The sequence below is a fragment of the Pithys albifrons genome, chromosome 11 (genome assembly GCF_047495875.1).
Source record: "Pithys albifrons albifrons isolate INPA30051 chromosome 11, PitAlb_v1, whole genome shotgun sequence".
NCBI lineage: Eukaryota > Metazoa > Chordata > Aves > Passeriformes > Thamnophilidae > Pithys > Pithys albifrons.
The window spans coordinates 17058446-17076620 of NC_092468.1; the positions used below are offsets into that span (position 1 = coordinate 17058446).

The 18175-nt window shown below is 41.0% G+C and overlaps 1 protein-coding gene across 2 annotated transcripts in view; it reads right to left on the reverse strand.

The window, feature by feature from the left end:
* PDE6D (phosphodiesterase 6D) overlaps positions 1-18175 on the reverse strand; it is a 34541-nt gene that overhangs the window by 3445 nt on the left and 12921 nt on the right. For both annotated transcript variants that reach the window (XM_071566707.1, XM_071566708.1), the window contains exons 2-3: positions 3623-3711; positions 393-518 (exon numbers count right to left, since the gene is read on the reverse strand). In XM_071566707.1, the coding sequence (XP_071422808.1) occupies positions 393-518; positions 3623-3711 (215 nt within the window). The remainder of the gene's footprint in view (positions 1-392; positions 519-3622; positions 3712-18175) is intronic.

Genomic DNA, 18175 nt, shown 5'->3' on the forward strand with positions numbered 1-18175 from the left:
TCAGCTGTGTAGCCATGGAGTCACAGGCAAAGGTGGTGGCACTGCTGTAACCTGGCAAACCAGAGGCTCTGGCCTGGCAGTGGCCAGCACTCTGAGGAGGACGCAGGAATTCCAGTAACAGACAACTCTGAAATAACCTGTTTCCTTTCCTCTGGCAGCCTGTGGTGGATTCATGTCCTCAGGCACGATTACCCAGCTTTTTTGCTTACATAACAAAGTGTTAATACACTTATGAAATGCTATCCCTAATACTGTTGCCCATTAGTCTTGACAAGATGAGTGCTTCAGTCTACTCTGAAAAATTAAAATCACCATGTCCAACCCATTTTGGTTTCTCTAATCCCCCACGCCAGGTCAGTCCCTGTGCTGCAGCACACAGAGCACATCCATACCTTCTAGACACTGCCCTTTGAAATAAACTTTCTGTTCCAGTCGGAATTTCTCCATTTGTTCTGCTGAGGAAAAGTTTAACTCCCGAGACACCGCTTTGCATTTCAGGATTTTTTTAGGAACTCGAGCTGTGATACAGATAAAGAAACGTTATTTGGACACAATAAAACAAACCCAGCTGCTGCAGGAACTATTATTCTATACTTTGAAATAATGATTAGTGCTAGTTCAAAATCACAGCAGCAGGAGAAATGCAAACACAAAGCACTTTGTTTTAACATTTGCAAGAGTGAAATCCAGGATGTAAACAGGTTAAGTACCTTGCCCAGAGCCAGGAATGAAACTTGTGACAGAACCAGGGATACAACGCTGATCTCTCAGACTGCTGGTTCTTAGTTGTTTGTTATTTAACCCCACAACTTTTCAAGCTCAAATATGAGAAGCAACTTCAGTTTTTACTTTGGGAAGTGTGCTGAGGATCACAGGCAGCCAAAGGGCTGCTAAGCACACCAGGCCTGTGAGCCCTTCTCACTTCTCCTTCCCTTTCATACTGAGCATCCCCAGTGAACCACAAAGGGGTGTTTCTCACCCCATAGCCCTTCCTCAGCCATCTCAGAGCTCTGGGAAGTTGTCCTGTACAAGGACACAAAATGCCTGTTCCCGAAACACTGAGACCTGCACAGGCTATAAAGCTGGTACCACATCAGAGAGTTTGAGAGAGCAATTTGGCAATCCGGGTTTCTGGGCCTTTGCAATGGTCGGGACACCAACACCAAGTGGCAAACTGTACCTGTTAGATATTTCACAACATTATTTTCTTTTAGAGTGGAGGAGTAACAGAAGGGAGAGTTTGGGAGCACTGATTGATATGCTGAAAGGTCCTAATCAGGAGAATATGGGGGAGAGTCAATACAGTAAAAATCTCCCAAGCCCCTCATTTTTCAGTGGTGTGGATTGTGCATAATCCTTCCTGCATATTGGAGAATGTTTCATGTAACTTTATTAGAAATAAAGAGGGGAGGGAATACAGCTGGCATGTGCGTTATGAGCCAAACTGTTCCTAAATGGAAAGCATATCAAAACATCCATGAGCAGAGAGCAGGCTGGTGTTTAATAAGAGTCTATCCAACCCCAGGCAAATTCATCTAATGTAGAGCAGTTTAATGGAGTAGGACCTTGATATGAAACCAATCTCAAGAGCTGTAGGGTGAGGGAATGTAAAGCAGCATCCTGTCCCATGGAGGAGTACACAGCCCACGGTTTGTAAGAAAAAAAAGATAAAAAAGAAAATTAAAAGTGTAAGGGAAGAGTGTTACATGTAAAAGCTCTCTAATTATTTTAGAAGGTTTTTTTACAGCATAGAGAACTGCATGGCACCAACCCTTACAAGTACAGACTACAGGCTGTTATGATAAACATCCTTTTGCAGTTAAGTGTAAAATGAGTCATTAAAACTATTCTGCAATTTAGTAATTACAATTCTTTCATCCCCAAGACAGACTGCTGGCATGTTTGCTTTAATATTGTAAAACTATAAAATAGAGGATTGCTTTTAATAAAAGTAGGACTGTGTAGTCTTTAAATATCTCATTTAAGATATTTTAATTTATATTTACACTTTCAAGCAGAAAAATTCATTGAAATAATTTTTAAACTGATTTTCCTTTTATTTGTTTTTTCTGTTAAAAAGATAGAAAAGAAAGAAGTTTAATTCTCACCAGTTAGGTCCATTTTAAGACAATGCTGGAATGCAGCACAGACTTAATCCTAAATTTACTCCTGCTTTTTGTTAACTTCAGGATGTATGTGCACATTTATTTAAGCACCTACAGAGCCAACATACATTTAGTCAGATACTTTATGCTGATTAGATTAGAAAATGATGAATGACACATTTCTAATTTACCAAGCAAGTAATTTTGTGTCCAACTATGTTTAGTTAAAAACTGAAATTCAATTAAAATATCTGTATCATTATGTTTTCATATGTTTAATGCAGCTACCTTAAACATGGAGAAGTAAGAGAACAAGCCATCCGTGCCAGGCTGATCTTACATTTCAAACTACAACTTTTCTTAAGCAATGCAAGGACTGTTTGTAGTTCATGAATGAAGGCTGGCTGTGGTGATGGGGAACACCAGAGGATTCTGTAAGTGCCACACCTCAGCCGCTCGCTCCAAGATTTGCTTATATATTGGAAGAAATGAAACTTTACAGATTTGCATCTCCCAACTTGTCTCCCCGTCACTGAATGAGCTGATGGGAAAAGCTCCTGCTGTCAAAAGCTGGTTTAGATGATTAATTCCAGTTTCAGGTGCTCAGGCAGTGATTTTCACTACTTAAGGCAGTTTAACGTTAAGACTTCGGCACCAATCCAATACCACATTAATATTGTTTTTATTCCATCTAAGTGGTAATAGTAAGTTAAGGCAGTAATACAGTGTCATGATTTGAAACTTAACAGTTCATTTTATAAAGAAATCTGTACTTAAATCAAATAGAAGTCGTTCTTAAAAAGCAAATAGAAATAGTTTGAAAGAAATATATTTTATTCACTCTACTACGTATTTGGTTCTTTGTTTGCTCTGTCTAGACTGTCATTTGCCCTCAACAGCCACAGAACAGACACACACACAGTACTATGTAACGAGTTCAAGCCACATATGGCTTTCATTTTACAACAATTATTCTGACTGCCCTCACCCTTCTGTTGCAGGGCTGTACCAGAACTGCATTTCCCCACACCTTTTAACTCACAGTCAGATTACCCTCCTCTGCTGGACACCTCTCCCCTTTCTCAGCCTATTTACTTATTGAACATCACCTATCCATCTCAGCTTTCTTTTTTTGCTAAGCCATACAAGAACGCCTTTTTTCCTCTCTTCTCCCAAGAAAGACCATCCTCCCATACATAATCTTTCCAGCGGCTTCTCCTAATAGCTCTCCTTTGCATCTGTTACAGTTTGCAGTCATCCATCTTCTAGATGGATGAGTGAACTGTGCTCCAGAAAAGGTCTTAACAATTCCTTGTACAACGGGCATTAATCTCTAGCCACAGTATGTTTTAATTAATTCCCCAGGCTGCTCTGATGGAGATGAAGGTTCCATTTTAATATGTGAGGAAAGGTGGTAAGACTTGCCCACAGATGACATCTTCAGAGCAGGGGTATCTTTGCAACTCAGAAATGTAGCACCACCCAGCCCCCAAATGCACAACAGAGTCACACAGTACCTTCATGCTCCACTCCAGGTACAGACAGATCTTCTGTTCCTTGCCAGAGGATTTTCCCTGTTTCTGCATCCCGAAGGTTCATCCAATTTCTGATTGGGAAGCAAATTAAGGAAAACAAGCCATCTACATCCCTAAATGATGCATGTAGTATTCTCTGCTAAGCTCTGAAATAGGCTACTCCAGCTGAGTTTCAATCACGTTTTCCAATTCTCAGGAGGCCAAGGAAAAGAGATGCTTTTTCCTAGAAAATAAATGAACAAACCAACCCCTGACCAGAATGAATTCAACAAGAGTTGTATAGTTATAGATTTAGTTTTCACTTCAGACTGAAGCTTGTTAATCTCATTTATCATTTTGCATTGCTTCTAGAGGATAAAGGCAGTGTCACTGTGCTGCCAGAGCTTTGCTAACAATAACAGATAATTCTACACAAACTTGTTCTCCAGCATTTGAAAAATCCTAGAAAAAGGAGTGTTTCCTATATAATGTTAGGAAAAAAGTAACATCCCACCAAGCTCGTTTTCTTAGCTTACAAAATATTAATATCATGGGTTGCTCTACTGCTGCTGACCTTGTAACTGCCACTCATGGGAATTCTCTGCTGTCGAGTGCCATGCAGAGAGATCTTCTCTTTCCACTCTCAGCAACTGAGGCTGTGCCAGCTTTCAAAAATCCTGAATCAGTGAATTAGTTGTTAAAGTTATAGGCAAGTAGGAAATACTCGTATTTCCAGAGCAACAATGAGCAATGATCTTAAGCACAACTTGAAAAGTTGTTCCCACAGGACGACTCAGACACTGACATTGCAGAACGAGGAGCCTGCAGAGCTGCCTGACGCTCCCCTGAGTGGGGACACGGCCATCTGTGAGCCTCAGGCCCTCCTGCTCCAAAGCTCATCAGGGTGGCTGCGAGGATGCACCAGGGTGAACACCAGAGACTGAACAGAGCAGGATCTGTGAGATGAACCTACACAAACCAGCATCTTTCCAGGAGTTTCCTTCAGCTGCTTTATGGCAGCACACCCTCGGTACTCAGCACTTCCCAGAGCAACTGCTCAAGGAACTGACTGGGGAGCAGAGAAACAGCAGAGGGACAATATGGACCTTGACGAGGGTATAAATAGGAGCTGTCAGAAATTTGCATGGTGAACTCATCCTCTTAACACACACAGTTTCCAGGCAGACTCACACAAACTCGTCACACTGATCACATTTTTCCAGAGCTCCTGGGAAGAAACAGATGCTTTAGCAAATTTTGCATTACAGGGCAACATTTGTTTTAAAATTATGTGTGTGGAGGAAGGAAGGGAAAATGGCTGCTGCAGCACAGATGTGAGGAGTCTCTCCCTTCCTGAAGACTGGCCAGACTTTCCATGTCCCACTGAAAGGACAAGAGGGAATTGCATGAAAAGGTTCTGTTTACACAAAAGTTAGCAACAACTTGGAGCATGGAAGAGGGAGCACAGGGCAGCCTGCTCATGTCCTTCTAGGCCTGTTCTAAAACACATTAACACTTTTTCTGGAATTAAGGCAAAAGGGAGAGAAGACGAAAAGCATCTTCATCTGAATGCCACATATGCCACCTCCATATCCTGGCAGTAAGCTGGAAAGTGGAGCTCTCTCCCCAGCTCACAGCCCAAGGGAGATGGATGGGGGCTGACACACCAATTAGAGAGAAAATGAGCAGCAGAACGGCAAGAAGAACCTGCAGCAGGGCTGGGCACTTCACGTGGTGCTGGCTGGAAAACCCAAAGGCCTCAGTCAACACAACCTGCAGGATGGAAGTACCCCAAAGGTAATTTAAAATGTCCAAAAAAATCCACCATTTTTCCATACATCTTCCCACGGGCAAACATACACAGTAGCCAGGGTGAAGCCACTTGCATAGAAAGCAGAGTACCACCTATCAAATGCCATGTACAAGGGGAAAGTAACAAATGAGACAATCTGAGCATCTCACCAACAAACCCATTTGTCTTCATGACACTCTGTGATGCAAACACTCTCGACTATGAGCTGTACAGTAATTCAGCAAATTGGGCATTTGATTATCAAAAACCTGTACTACATTTAAAAAATGACCCCCTCACAAGTATTTACTTACTACTTGTTCACCATCAATATCAGCAGGAGTTATGAGCTCATGGGTTTGGCCATTGGCCGCTTGGTGCCAAACTGAGCAGCAGAAAAGTTCCTCTAAGCTGGAGATGAACCACCAACCAGAAGAGCAAACCCAGCTCTGCACAGGAACTGATCCAGCCTCCCAATTGCTGTATCAGTACTCTGACTAATAGACTATTCCTTTCTCTTACCATGACTTGCCTTGTCTTCCTGTCCCTCTTCCCTTATCAATTTTCAGAGCACTCTGAAGTCACATTTACCATTTTCAAAAGTATTACTATATTAGAAGTGCCCTCCAGAGAGAAGAGGCCTGACAGCTTAATTATCATTCTTACTTGAAATACACAGTAAGAGAGTATTAGTGACCTACTATTTCTGGTGAGAGAAACACTACTGTGGACTGTTGACCTCTGCCACTTCTCCCTATCAGGATTTATCTCTCAATCCATTCCAAGGAACATGATACCAGTTATGCTGCCATGCTGAACCATCTTGGATATGTTAACATTTGGGGTGCTGGACTTGTACAAATTGCTACCTGGCTATATTATATTTTATTTTGATGTTCCACTGTAAATCCACGCAGAACAGCGTGCCCCATGCTTTGGGTTCTGACTGCCAAATTAAAGATGAAGAGTAAATAAAAAGCCCAGGGCTATACCTTGCTGCTGAGAGCCTGCCTCATGTCACAGTACCCGGAAAACTGAACACTGCTAACCTGCAGGAATTCCATATCAAACGAATACAGCTTTGGTGTCAGTGCAGGCAAAGCCTTTCTGGCCTTGACAGCTGCATGTGTTGGTTCAGGACATGCTTTTCCAACTTCTGCAAATGAAAAAAATGAAATCAACCTGCTAATCACAGTGTATACACAAAATTAAAATAAGTGGACACAGACACAAGTTCTTTCCCAGTAACTAAGCATTATTAAAAGGGAGGAACAAATAATTAGATCTTAAAAGTACACAAGCACAACCTTCTTCAATTGGAAAAAACACTTCATGTACATTAAAAAAATATATGTTTAAAAAGACACAGGCACCTGAAAAAAAATTCTAAGTCAAAACTGAGATAAAACTGTAATGGGATTAAACAGAGGCAGAACCCACCACAAGTGATTTCTTGACAAGGGAATACCTGACAAAGCAGCAGCTGCACTGCTTACCTAGTTAGCAGCTTATCACACTATTTCTGTCACCTTGGATAGAAAGGCTGGTACCAGGACGTGCCCCCGAGTGAAGAAAATGGAGATCTTGAACCAAACCCACACACACTGTTATCTTCTAATGTGTTTAATTGGTTTAAGATTCTTCCACCCCAGCATGACAGATATTGTTACTAAAAATAAAGAGTGCTGTGTCTCCTGAGCAGCAGTGGAGACCTGCAGGCAGGATGAAGAGGGCATTTTAAGTATTATTGAAAAGGAGAAAATAAATTAATATTGGTTTAATACAATTACTTTTTTTGAAGAGGCTCATGTCAAGCCACCTGGCAGGGGTAGCTACAAAGAGCAAGTAGAAAGTCAGGCAGTTACAGTTTTGTGAAGTTGGTATGTGTGGGGGTAAAAAGGAAGGACAACAGTGTATTTTTTAATTCAGTTTATCACTCTCAGTCACAGGAACACTCTTACACTTAAATTTTCATTCACCTGGATGTTGTTGGGTCTGGTGGTTTTTTGGAAACAATGTCTTATTTAAGACTCAATAGATCAAATACTCTTCAATCCTGAAGGCAAGAAAGGATTAGGTAGAACAGCAGAAGGAAGGGTGTTCTGTTGATCTATTTATATTCCACCACCTATTGGGTCAGCAAAGTCTTACATAAAAGCTTTGTAGTAGCTGGAATTCAACTTGCTTTATATACATGACATGAATTAGCTTCCTCACAGACCCACTTTGCTCAGCCTGATGAAGGGAAATGGCTTGTGCATTTCTAAATCCAAATTTTGCTGTCTTGAATAGCTCTGATGTCAGAAGTTTTTTCTTTTTTTTGTATCTGTCGTAGAGATCACTTTGTTCAAACAAATTAAAATGTACATCCTTATCTTTCAGTGCTTTAGCATTGCAAAAGATTCCCTTGTATTACCACACTTGTAATTAAGAATAACCTTGAGGGAAGAGACAGTACAAACAAAATTAATCATTAAAGTAGAACAGAGTTAAAAGTTCTGCCTCAATCTCCCTGTTATTTGTGTGCTGTAATGTTTAGCACTTCTGGAGTATCTCAGGCTGCAGCAAACAGTAGGTGTCATTTCTTTCATTAAAACGATCCATTTTTCATTTTATTCCTTGCTGTCTACACCCTTTAAAAACCTTAGGAACTGCTGCACTCTTATCTTTCATAATAAAAGGAACCCTAATGTTCATAACCCCTCCAGAAATAAGGTCTTTCAGCATCTTTGCCAGCTTTTATTTTTTTTTCCACATAAAATGAAACATTAAGAGAGTTGTCCTATGGGACAAATGACAGAGAGAAGGTGGAGCTGAAAGCTCTGAACAATTCAGACTTACATCTCTGCTGTAGACCCAAAAAAGCCTCTGATCTGGACCGACCAACTTTCACTTCTGGTTTTACATTGTTTGCCATGAAAAGCAGACACGAGCAGGAGTCATGACATGGGTGAGCAAGTAAGTAAAGACCAACCTTCAGGATTTACATTTTATATTATCAGACATATTTTCCCAAAAGAATATTTGCACCTCAGTTGTTTAATCCAGTCTGAGGAGTAAGGACCAATATAAGTTACCCAAAATAACTACCAAACTACAGGATTATGAAGGAAACCACCCAAATGGCTTTATGTTTCTCCTTCACTTATACCATTCATCCTTTAATCTTTCCAATCTCTAATCTCACTTTTTATTACAACTCCCAAATCCCTCTTCTGCAGAACTCCTAATTGTGTGCTTAAATTTAAGCATATGCACAGATATTTTGCTCCATCAGCCTCTTGAATTCCCTCTGTTCACACTCAAGAGAAATGCTGCTGTTTTGTGTTTATAAACAACCAAGGGCACACACTGGCAGTGTGTTAAGAGGAAAGGACACTGTCCTCCCAGCCTAGGGATGAAATTCAGTGCAAAATCCTACCTACTGACTGAGCACCCATCCATTCTGTGTCGTAATAGAAATACCAAAACAAACACTCCAGCTGGAAGCTGTTCCTCAAACATTGCTGAGCCTTTGGGTATGGCACTGTCAACTTTTCCTGCTTTCAGACAGCAGCACATTCTCCTGAGTTCCAGATAAGACAGAAAACATTCTATGACAGCTCTTACAACAGCAGGCTTTTTAAAAACTCCTCTATTATAAACTAACTTTCCTGGAGTGACACACAAGATATGGGTTACTGTGCTTCTCCAAATGATGGGAGGTGCTGGGGACTGGAAAGGTGCTCTGTTAAATCCTCAGATGGAAGGAAGCCAATTATCCCTTCAAAGCACTCCTGACACTCCTGTACTCGCTGTAGAAGAGCCTGCTTTTAAAGTCTCCTGCACAGAACAAATTGCTGTGCAGCAGAAGCCAGGGAGATCCACGGATTAACGGGAACCACACGACAAAATGCAGCAAAAATCCTCAGCAACCAACAAAGTAATTGCACAGCAAATTATGTAATCAGAGGGATATATTTAACAGTTACAGCATTATAGCAAAAAGATCAACACAATATCATATACTTGTATAGTTTGTACTTCCCTTTATACTTTCTGCCTTACACCTTTGTGTGGTATCACCACAACACATTTTCATTTAACATCCACCAGACAGTCCTGGGTTAAGCTGCTCTTGGCCTATACTTAGAATGACAGTCACACAAGTTACTGCACACCATGCCAACCTTACCTTAACTGTAACAGAAACTGATGCTAAAAGGGCAGCAGTTAATTGTGAGGATAAAAACAGGTTTTTTGAGTTAGGAAAGGTTTTGAGGTTATAGGCTAGGCCTAGTAGTACTTTTTGGTCCAGAGATGAGAATACTGAAACTTAATTAGTCCTATGAGTAAAACCAGCAGGATAGCAAAACCAAAATGAGATAAGAAGGTTTGGGGAGAAGATATCCATGAGAAAGGAATGTTGAAGAGATAAATTTCTCACAGGAGAGAGACATCTGGGCAGAAAGTGACATCCAATAAGAAGCTGTAATAAGGTTCACAGACACTGTGATACAACATATGGGTGGGATTTTACAATATATATTGTGTAACTTGTAGTTATAGAGTATCTTTTTCTTTCTTGCTTGCCTTTTTCTTTTATTTTTCTTTCTTCATGGAGTGGTTTAATAAAATATCTCGTGTGTGATACCTGCGAGCTGTGTCCCCTTCTTTTGGCCCCCACGACCTCAAGCCATTCGCCCACAGTTCATGTTGCCCCACTGTCCTGTGTGAAGCAGGCAGAGCTCAGACCATTCCCCCCAGGCAGTAAGGCTGGTCCTGCTGCCAAGCCCCAGTGTCACTGCTGTGTGTCACTGCTGTGTGCCATGGTCTCCCTGCACCTCGGGGGATCATTGAGAAGCTGAGCTGTGTTCCCAGCACGTATTTCCTGCTCGAAGCTCTGAACAATTCTTAACTTACCAGGGCTCAGGTTGACGCATCTTGCAAAAGTCTACAGTGAAAATGCAGTCCTGGTCAATTCACAGTCAGATCAGCTGCAAAGGGATGTCAATAAACCAGAGAAGTACAGAAGCCACTTAACTCTGCACACACAGGAAATGCAGTGAACATGTCCAGCATTTGCTAATAAAAAATTTATGCAGACTATCCCATTAAAAAATTGTCCTTTCAAACGGTTTACATTGAATGATACAAGTATTATTCACTCTTTTCATCAAAATGAACAGTTAACGCACAGCTCTACTCCACAGCATCCTGGTGATATCACACAGCAGAATAAGACATGGAGTTTGCTTCAAGTTAGTTTATATTTAATTTTCACTGTTGTCAATTAACTGTCTGAAAATATTCAGTGAAATCTTTCCAAATCTTAAATATTTAAACCAGAATCGGTGAATAGTTACAATAGTCTAAACAAAAGCAGTTACTTTGTATAAAAGCAATGAGACTGGAGAGCTCCTAAACTCTGGAAGGAGAAGAGTCCAGTCTGGGCATGCAGGGTGGGAGAACGTTTTGCAATATTGTAAATGAAGCCAAGCTCTCATTTCATTGGCTCTTCCTCTCTTCCTCAAACTAAAGGAGCAAGAAACAAATGAATGTACATTTAGAAGGAAAGAGTTCAGATGAAGCTAAGGGTCATGAGGAGGGAAAAAGGTAAAAAAGAACAAATGACAGTGGTTTGCAAACAGCTGAATGAGGGACATAGACATGCTGCTTCAAGGCTGACACCTCTGTCCAGGTGAGTCTGGTGTTGCAGAAGCCCAACAATTTTTGTCACTGATGAATATTAGGAACCAATTTAGGCATTTGCAAGTTATCTTTGATTTGTTCAGACAAAAGCAACAGGTGACAGTGCTGAGCAGCTCCTGCCTGCAGCAGAGGACACTGCCGTGTTGTTACCCTGATTCACCAGCAAAGGCCACAGGACAAGGGTCCTGGAGCACGTGCCAGGCACAGCTCTGGGAACTGAGGCCAACCCAAAAAGAAAAATCACTTACAAGTTTCGAAAACCCCACACCCCAAGATTTGAGATGCATAACAACAAAACTTACAGTAAATCCCAAAATGTTGTTTAAAGTGGGAATTAGCTCCAAATCAAATCCACACACAAATCAGCAGCTTATGGGGTGGGTTCCTCTCACAGGGAGCAAACTGCCTTCTGTGCCAGATCTGTGGAAGGGCTTTGTCTGCTGCTATTAGAAATGTGCTTTGTTTCCTCTAGAAATAGATGTTCAAATGGTTCCTAGAACCAGATACCAGTGCCAAATAAGAGCAAGCTGAACCAATGCAGTTGTTTTATGCTGCTTTCTGTTGCGTTTTTAGGCTTTTCTTTGGCTTCTCTGAATAGCCTTGACAGAATTCCTTTATACCAATTCCTTAGCAGGAAAAACAACATCAGATCTGGAGCATCTGGAGATTGCTTTACAAGCTGGGTAGTAAAATAATCAATAACTTAGAAAAACTCATCATTGCTTGCAGGACCATCTCAGAACCGTGAATAGCACAAAGAAAATTATATTCTCTTTTCCAGTTTCCAAATTGTATTCTCTTTTCCAATACCCAACTCCTCCCCATCTTCTCTGCATTTTAAATGGCTCTCAAAAATTAGCATGTTAGAAAAGCCTGAGCTTGTGCTAAGAACGCTTTGAATATTAACATAGTTAATGTCATCAGTAATTCTCTGAGTTTGCAGTAACAGCAGGTGAATCAATGGGGATGATACATTCATCCAAGAAAATAATGTGACCTTTAAAATCCATAGGGCTTTACCAGGACATAATTTTAAAGTGGGTTGCTTGTTGCTCAGTGGAAAGAACAAAACTAAACGTAACTAGGGAGAAAGTTAATAGTCACACCACATATACAAGGGAAAACGAAAACAGAAATGAAACATAATGGAAACATTATGGAAGGTGCCTGATCTGTATCAAAAGGTGAGACAGTTTGCAGGACACCTTGAGGAGCCACATCCAGAATGCTTAAAATTGAGTAACATTCTTTAAACCTCAAAACAATTTGGAATAAGTCTGTCCACTTTTTAATTTTAGCACAACAAACAATTTTCCTCTCTGCAAGGGAACACTGGAAGTGATTCAGTGATTGAAACAACTTCATTTTGTCTTAACTACTTCAGAACAATCACTTCATAACAGATGAACTATTATGGTAAAATTTCTAGGTTCTCAGCAAAAAGTGAACTAGAGGGAGTACTATGGAATTAATGCATCTAAGGCTTCTGGTGAATAACTTCTTTTTCAGAGATAAGGTTGCAACCAGAAGCCCTCAGCGGAATTTACCTCTCTGTAAATTGTTATGGTCTATTGTTCTTTACACAGTTGAAACACAGGACACCACAACAGTCATGCAACAAAATTAGCTTTAGTGGAATGAGGATTTTAAACCTTGATATGTCTCTTTATTTTATAAAATTATTCAATGGTTTTAAAATATGCATTATAGTGGCTTGCTTATAAAAGAAAGCTTGGCTCGATTTCCCGTCATTTTTGCAACACTGAAGGATTGGATTTTTTTTACATGTCTAAAAGGATCCTCACACTTCCCCACACTGACAGGGCACAGACCTGAGCAGGGGAACAAAGACTTCTTTGACCAATTTTTTAAATGGGATAAACATGGCTGCTTAGCTGGCATTTTCATATAGTTTCACTTGAATGACCTGTAGCCTGGTGTGAAGAGTGGGGAGAAAGCAAACCTAAAAGGCTCTAAAGAAGCAGTTTTATCAGCACTGCTTGGGGCCAGACGATGCCTTTGTTCCTCAAAGGCCTCTGCAATAATTTCTCTATTGAGCAAAGTGATGTTTATTGAGAATGGCAAAGCTGAGCATCAGCAGGTCCCCCCGCTGTTCTCTTTATCCATCCCCTGCACTCCCAGTAATATTTTGGACTGAAAGTGTCCTCCTGGTAGAATAAGGAACCGACAACACAAAAAGCCTCGATGACTTCCAACTGCCACTGCTTATCTTGTGACTATGTGCTTTTTTCCCCATTAATGTTTAATTTCTTTTTTCTCTCCTTCACTTCATGTCTTACAGAGCTCTCCAGCACATCAGCCTACTGAGCTCCAAAGGCCACTCACCTCTGATAATCCACCGATTGATCAGCTTCATGTGCTTTAAAATTATATGTAATTTACTGGAATTATTATTATATCATGTACTTCTAAGAACAGATCTGTAGACTGGAAATTGATGAGCGATTTGGATTTGAATGAACTATCCTACCAGTTTGCACAGCTTCTCACTGTCACTGTCACCTGCCTTGGGCCACCCCAGACAGGAGGCAAATCCCTTCAATTAACTAGAGACAGGATGTCCCACTGAACAGGCAATACACTTACAGCTCAGTGATTAATAACTTAAACCATTAACTGTGCTTCAAAAACTTCAAATCATGTTCTCAAAGTAGCTTTTTAACAGCTGCCTATTGTGGAGACTGGGAAATAAGTATGAAGACTTGCCCACAGCCACACAATGAATCAGTGAGAGAAAAGGGGGAGACATCACAGGAGGTGGTTTCAAGACTTGTGCTTCAAACAGACAACCCTGCCTCTCTCTTTAAGCAGCCAGGATCTGTGCTCTCAGGCTGATGGAAACTCTCACTGTATCTTGGAGTGACTGCAGGAGCAGATTGCTGCAGTCAGGCTGTGGGGTGGGTGCCAGTGGTTCCCTTCACTCCGTGTGTCTCTTGCTTTTGGTGGTTTTTCAGTCACCCTGTCTAAGCAGGGTGATTCTGAATCACTGCCAAGCATTACTCATGGAAGTGGGGAGCAGGAAGGAAATAAAGAGGACTTCTTGCAGAATTAGAAGGGCTTTTTAGTATCTAAAATGGTGTTTTAAAGCAGGACAGCCAAATGGCTGTATTAGCTCAGACAATAAAAGCAAAATAATTCTAAGCTAGAAAAATGCTTAAACCTCTGAAACTTACAATTAACATTCTCATTCTTTAAGACAACTTAAAGCACCAGAAATATAAAATAGGTAAGTCATGGGGGAAAATACCACATTTGTTCCTGCCTTGCTTCATATTAATTCAACCAGAGTTCCTGTGAAAATGCTTAATTTCCTTTTGCGTTTCAAGTCTGGACACTCAAGGATATTTTGAGCTGGAAGAGCTTCAGTGAAGCCCGTTAAGGGTCATGCTTTGGTATCACAGGTTGCTTCTTTGTTCACTTAAGGCAAGCAGCCAACTAAGTTAAAAAATCTCCTCCACTTTAAAAATTAGCAATGCCCCTGACAGTTTCCAACCTCCTTTATTAAAAGGTTTCCTTCCACAGCATTTCACTGGATGTAAAGGGGAGCCCGGTGAATGACTGGAAACACAGAACTACTTCATGTATTGAAATTGTCCTCAGAATTGCCAGCTCTGGGAACTGCAGCAATAATTTTGCAAAAGGCAGTGAGCAGTAAATCTGAAAGGACAAAGTCTTGTGACAAATGCTCTGGCTGTTCACTGCTGGCAGGGACAGGCAGGCCCCACTTGCACAAAGGGACCATCCATTTTGCACAGAATGACAGTTAGAGATGACTGACTAAAGGACTCTAAAGAAATGAACCAATATAAACCAAATATTTTGCTTAAGTAAGTCCAAACAGCCTGGCACCGCTTCACCCCACCTGACCCCTCAGATTCCTCGAATACAGAGTGTCAGTGGTCAAGGCATTAACCTTTAGAGAAATTGCTAAGTCTTGAAGCTGTTTGGTTAAAACACTAAAAATAAACCCTCTGTGCTAGGCAGAGTTGTGCTTCCAAAGTGAATGCCACCAGACCAGCTCTATTACAAGGGGCCATGAATAAGACACATAACACTGAGACATTTCCTTACACGGCATTGTAATGGAACTGTAGTTTGGGATTAGTTCTTTCCATATCCACTGAAGGTTCCCAGAGCAGGACTGCAAGCAGGAAGTCACTGCATGGAAATGTCCACTCTGTTCCATCGTGCCTTGTTTCCTTTTTCATGACATTATTTCAGAATCTTTTGGGATCAGAGCAGGACAAAGCATAAGCAGAGTTCTGGAAAAAAAATCTGGCAAAAAGCAGTAAGTTCCAGCAGCAAGCTTTTCCTAAGTTAACTTTGCTTGAAAAAGTTTCCAGCAGTTCCAGCCTCACCAGATCCAGTTGAGAATGGGCAAGGATTCATTTTTCACTCAATTCTTTTCATGCAATCTGTTTTCACAGGCAGTGTAACATTTTAGTGTGAAATCTTTCAAATCTTAGATACCTACCTGTAGCTGAGCTCCTGAACATCAGGCTGCCATTCTTCCCTCCACAAAATGCCATGCAGAAACATGTCCTTGTTTTGTTGGATCTCCTCTATGTGAGAGGAGTGTGTGAACATCTGACAGCCCTATTGCTCCACACAGGGCAGTTCTAAGGATAAAGAGCAGACCTGTCAGCAGTGACACTGTGACTGTCCCTGGCACCTGCAAAGACAGAATCAGCCTGGATGGGTCTGGCAGCCCCTGCCCAGACCAGGTCCAGTGTACAGGCCAGGAATACAGGATTAGGAATACAGTCAGCCCAGGAACAGCAGAACTTTAACTGCTCAAGCTCCCTACTGAACCTCCTCAGTGAAATTTTCAGCCTCTTTGCTGTCTGGGAGCCATTGCCCTTGTCTGCCTTCTCCACCGGAGGAGTAACTTGTAAAAAATACTGTTCATTGAGTAACACAGAGAGGTGAAACAACATTAAGAAAAGGATGCAAATATACGTAGAAGAGACTCAAATGAGCTGTCATGATACTCTGCAAAATGGGAACTGAATCTTACTTAGGAGAAACAAACCTATGGGGAAAGCAGTGTGTGTGGAGTGCATTTTAGTTCAACTAAGATGAGCTCCTTGGCTTTCTAACACTTGTTCTATTTATTCCTCTACTCCAATCTTCTCAGTGTGACGTCTTTAATGAGGAGATCACAACATCCTCTGTGCTGGCCAGGGAGATTAAACAGCACACAGACACACACACAGAGCTAGAAAGCAAGAGTCTCTGAGATTTAACTCAAAGTCTGTTCTGGTTTGCCATAAAGATTTGACATTTAAATGACTGAATAATGTTAATCTTCCACTAATATTAGACTGCTGTTATGAGTAGGTATTACAGGATAAACCCAAGCCATTTTCTTTTGAAACTGTATTTCCTTATCACTATATAAAAGATGTCTGTTGATTTTCCCCAGGAATTTTCTGTTCCTGGGAGATACGAATTAAATGGTGGACCTGCCTAGGTGGCACTTAGACCACAAGATAGGGAAGCAAGAGGTCTGGTTTTCATTTTCATAAAGCTTGATAAATACACAATTCACTACCAGAGTATCAACTGATATACACTGAGAGAAAAGTCCACCTATTTTTGAAATTACCAATACCAGACTCTTTACTATTTCTTTACAAGATTCACCGGAATACCAAGGATGCCAAGAATACAACAGAGATAATTAACCTCTCATTTCTACATGCACATTCATCAGAGATTGCTTTAGGATGAGAAGCAGGAAGAGAGAAAAGACCACAGTTGAAACAAAAAGAGAAAATTCATCTCCTGTCAGTAGTCTGGCCACAGTACAAGTCAAGTACAGAAAGTAGCAATAATTTTTTTAACAGGAAAATTAACCAACAATCTTAGCCAGAGTGCATAGCTGAATGCTCAGATTTGTGGCACTTCAATGACTCTGCTTTAATTGCTTTTTTCTATCTCTTTCCATTTTAAGACAAACAAAGATGCCATTGAGGATGCATCTCCCCTCATAAGGCACTCAGAACATGAGCCTGCAATTACAGGAACATTTTGCATAAAGGCTTCCCCTATTAATCCAGAAGAGCTCTATTTCAAACCCCACTATTTTCCTATGCTTCCATGATAAACAGTTCAAAAATTCTTCTGGATTCTTTGTGCCTGAATTCCAACCAACTCAATTGGGCTTCCCCTCTACAAAGAACCTTTAGTTGTTCCATTTCCAAGGATAAAATAAACACAGTTGGGTGGCATCACCAAATGCCCAGCAGTTTAACAACATCTGGTTCTTCATCGTATCGTTCCTCTGCTCTGCTGTCCATGTCCAAGATCAGCAACATGCAGTTCACACAGACAGGATGGACACACTACCCAGACATCTCTCTCTGTAAAGCCTCCTGTCAATCATTCCTGTACTGCCATGAATTAATGTTAAGTAGGTGGTTGGAATGTTAGCAGGAAACTGTCCTGTTAGCTGGGTTACCTCTCTCAGGTAGACACTGTTTACTCAAGAATTTTATTGTAATCTCTTTGGCAAAAAATATTCCAGAAAGAACAAATATATATCCCATCTTTTAATGGAATCCTTTTTCTCAGTCCTCATTAAACAACAAAACCCAAACAAACCAACCCCCAAACTTAGTGTTTGACAGGACAAAATGCAGAGCCGTATTGGCAAGGACTGTGACACAGGTCCTTGAACATCAAATCTACCAACTGGGAGGGACTGTCATTTTTTAACATCTTCTGCAGCAGAAAGACTGGCCAGGGCAGAGTTGACGAGCACAGATTTTGCACAGTTGAAAGACTTCTCACTTCTGGTGAACTTCCCAAACACTGGAGGAGGCTACAAGGACATTGTACCATTAATGGGGAGAGATCCAGTTCTGAGCTGGCTTTAACACCCCCCCTCCATTCACAGAGGGCAGATACTCTTAACTCTGGATATACAAACAACTGCAGCTACCACAAAAACCTTCAAGAGCCGTAATTTTAGGGAGCTGTCAAGTGGTAGTTCGTTATTCTCCAGCAATCTTACATAATTGGTGAATGTTTGGTACAGGAAAGGTGGC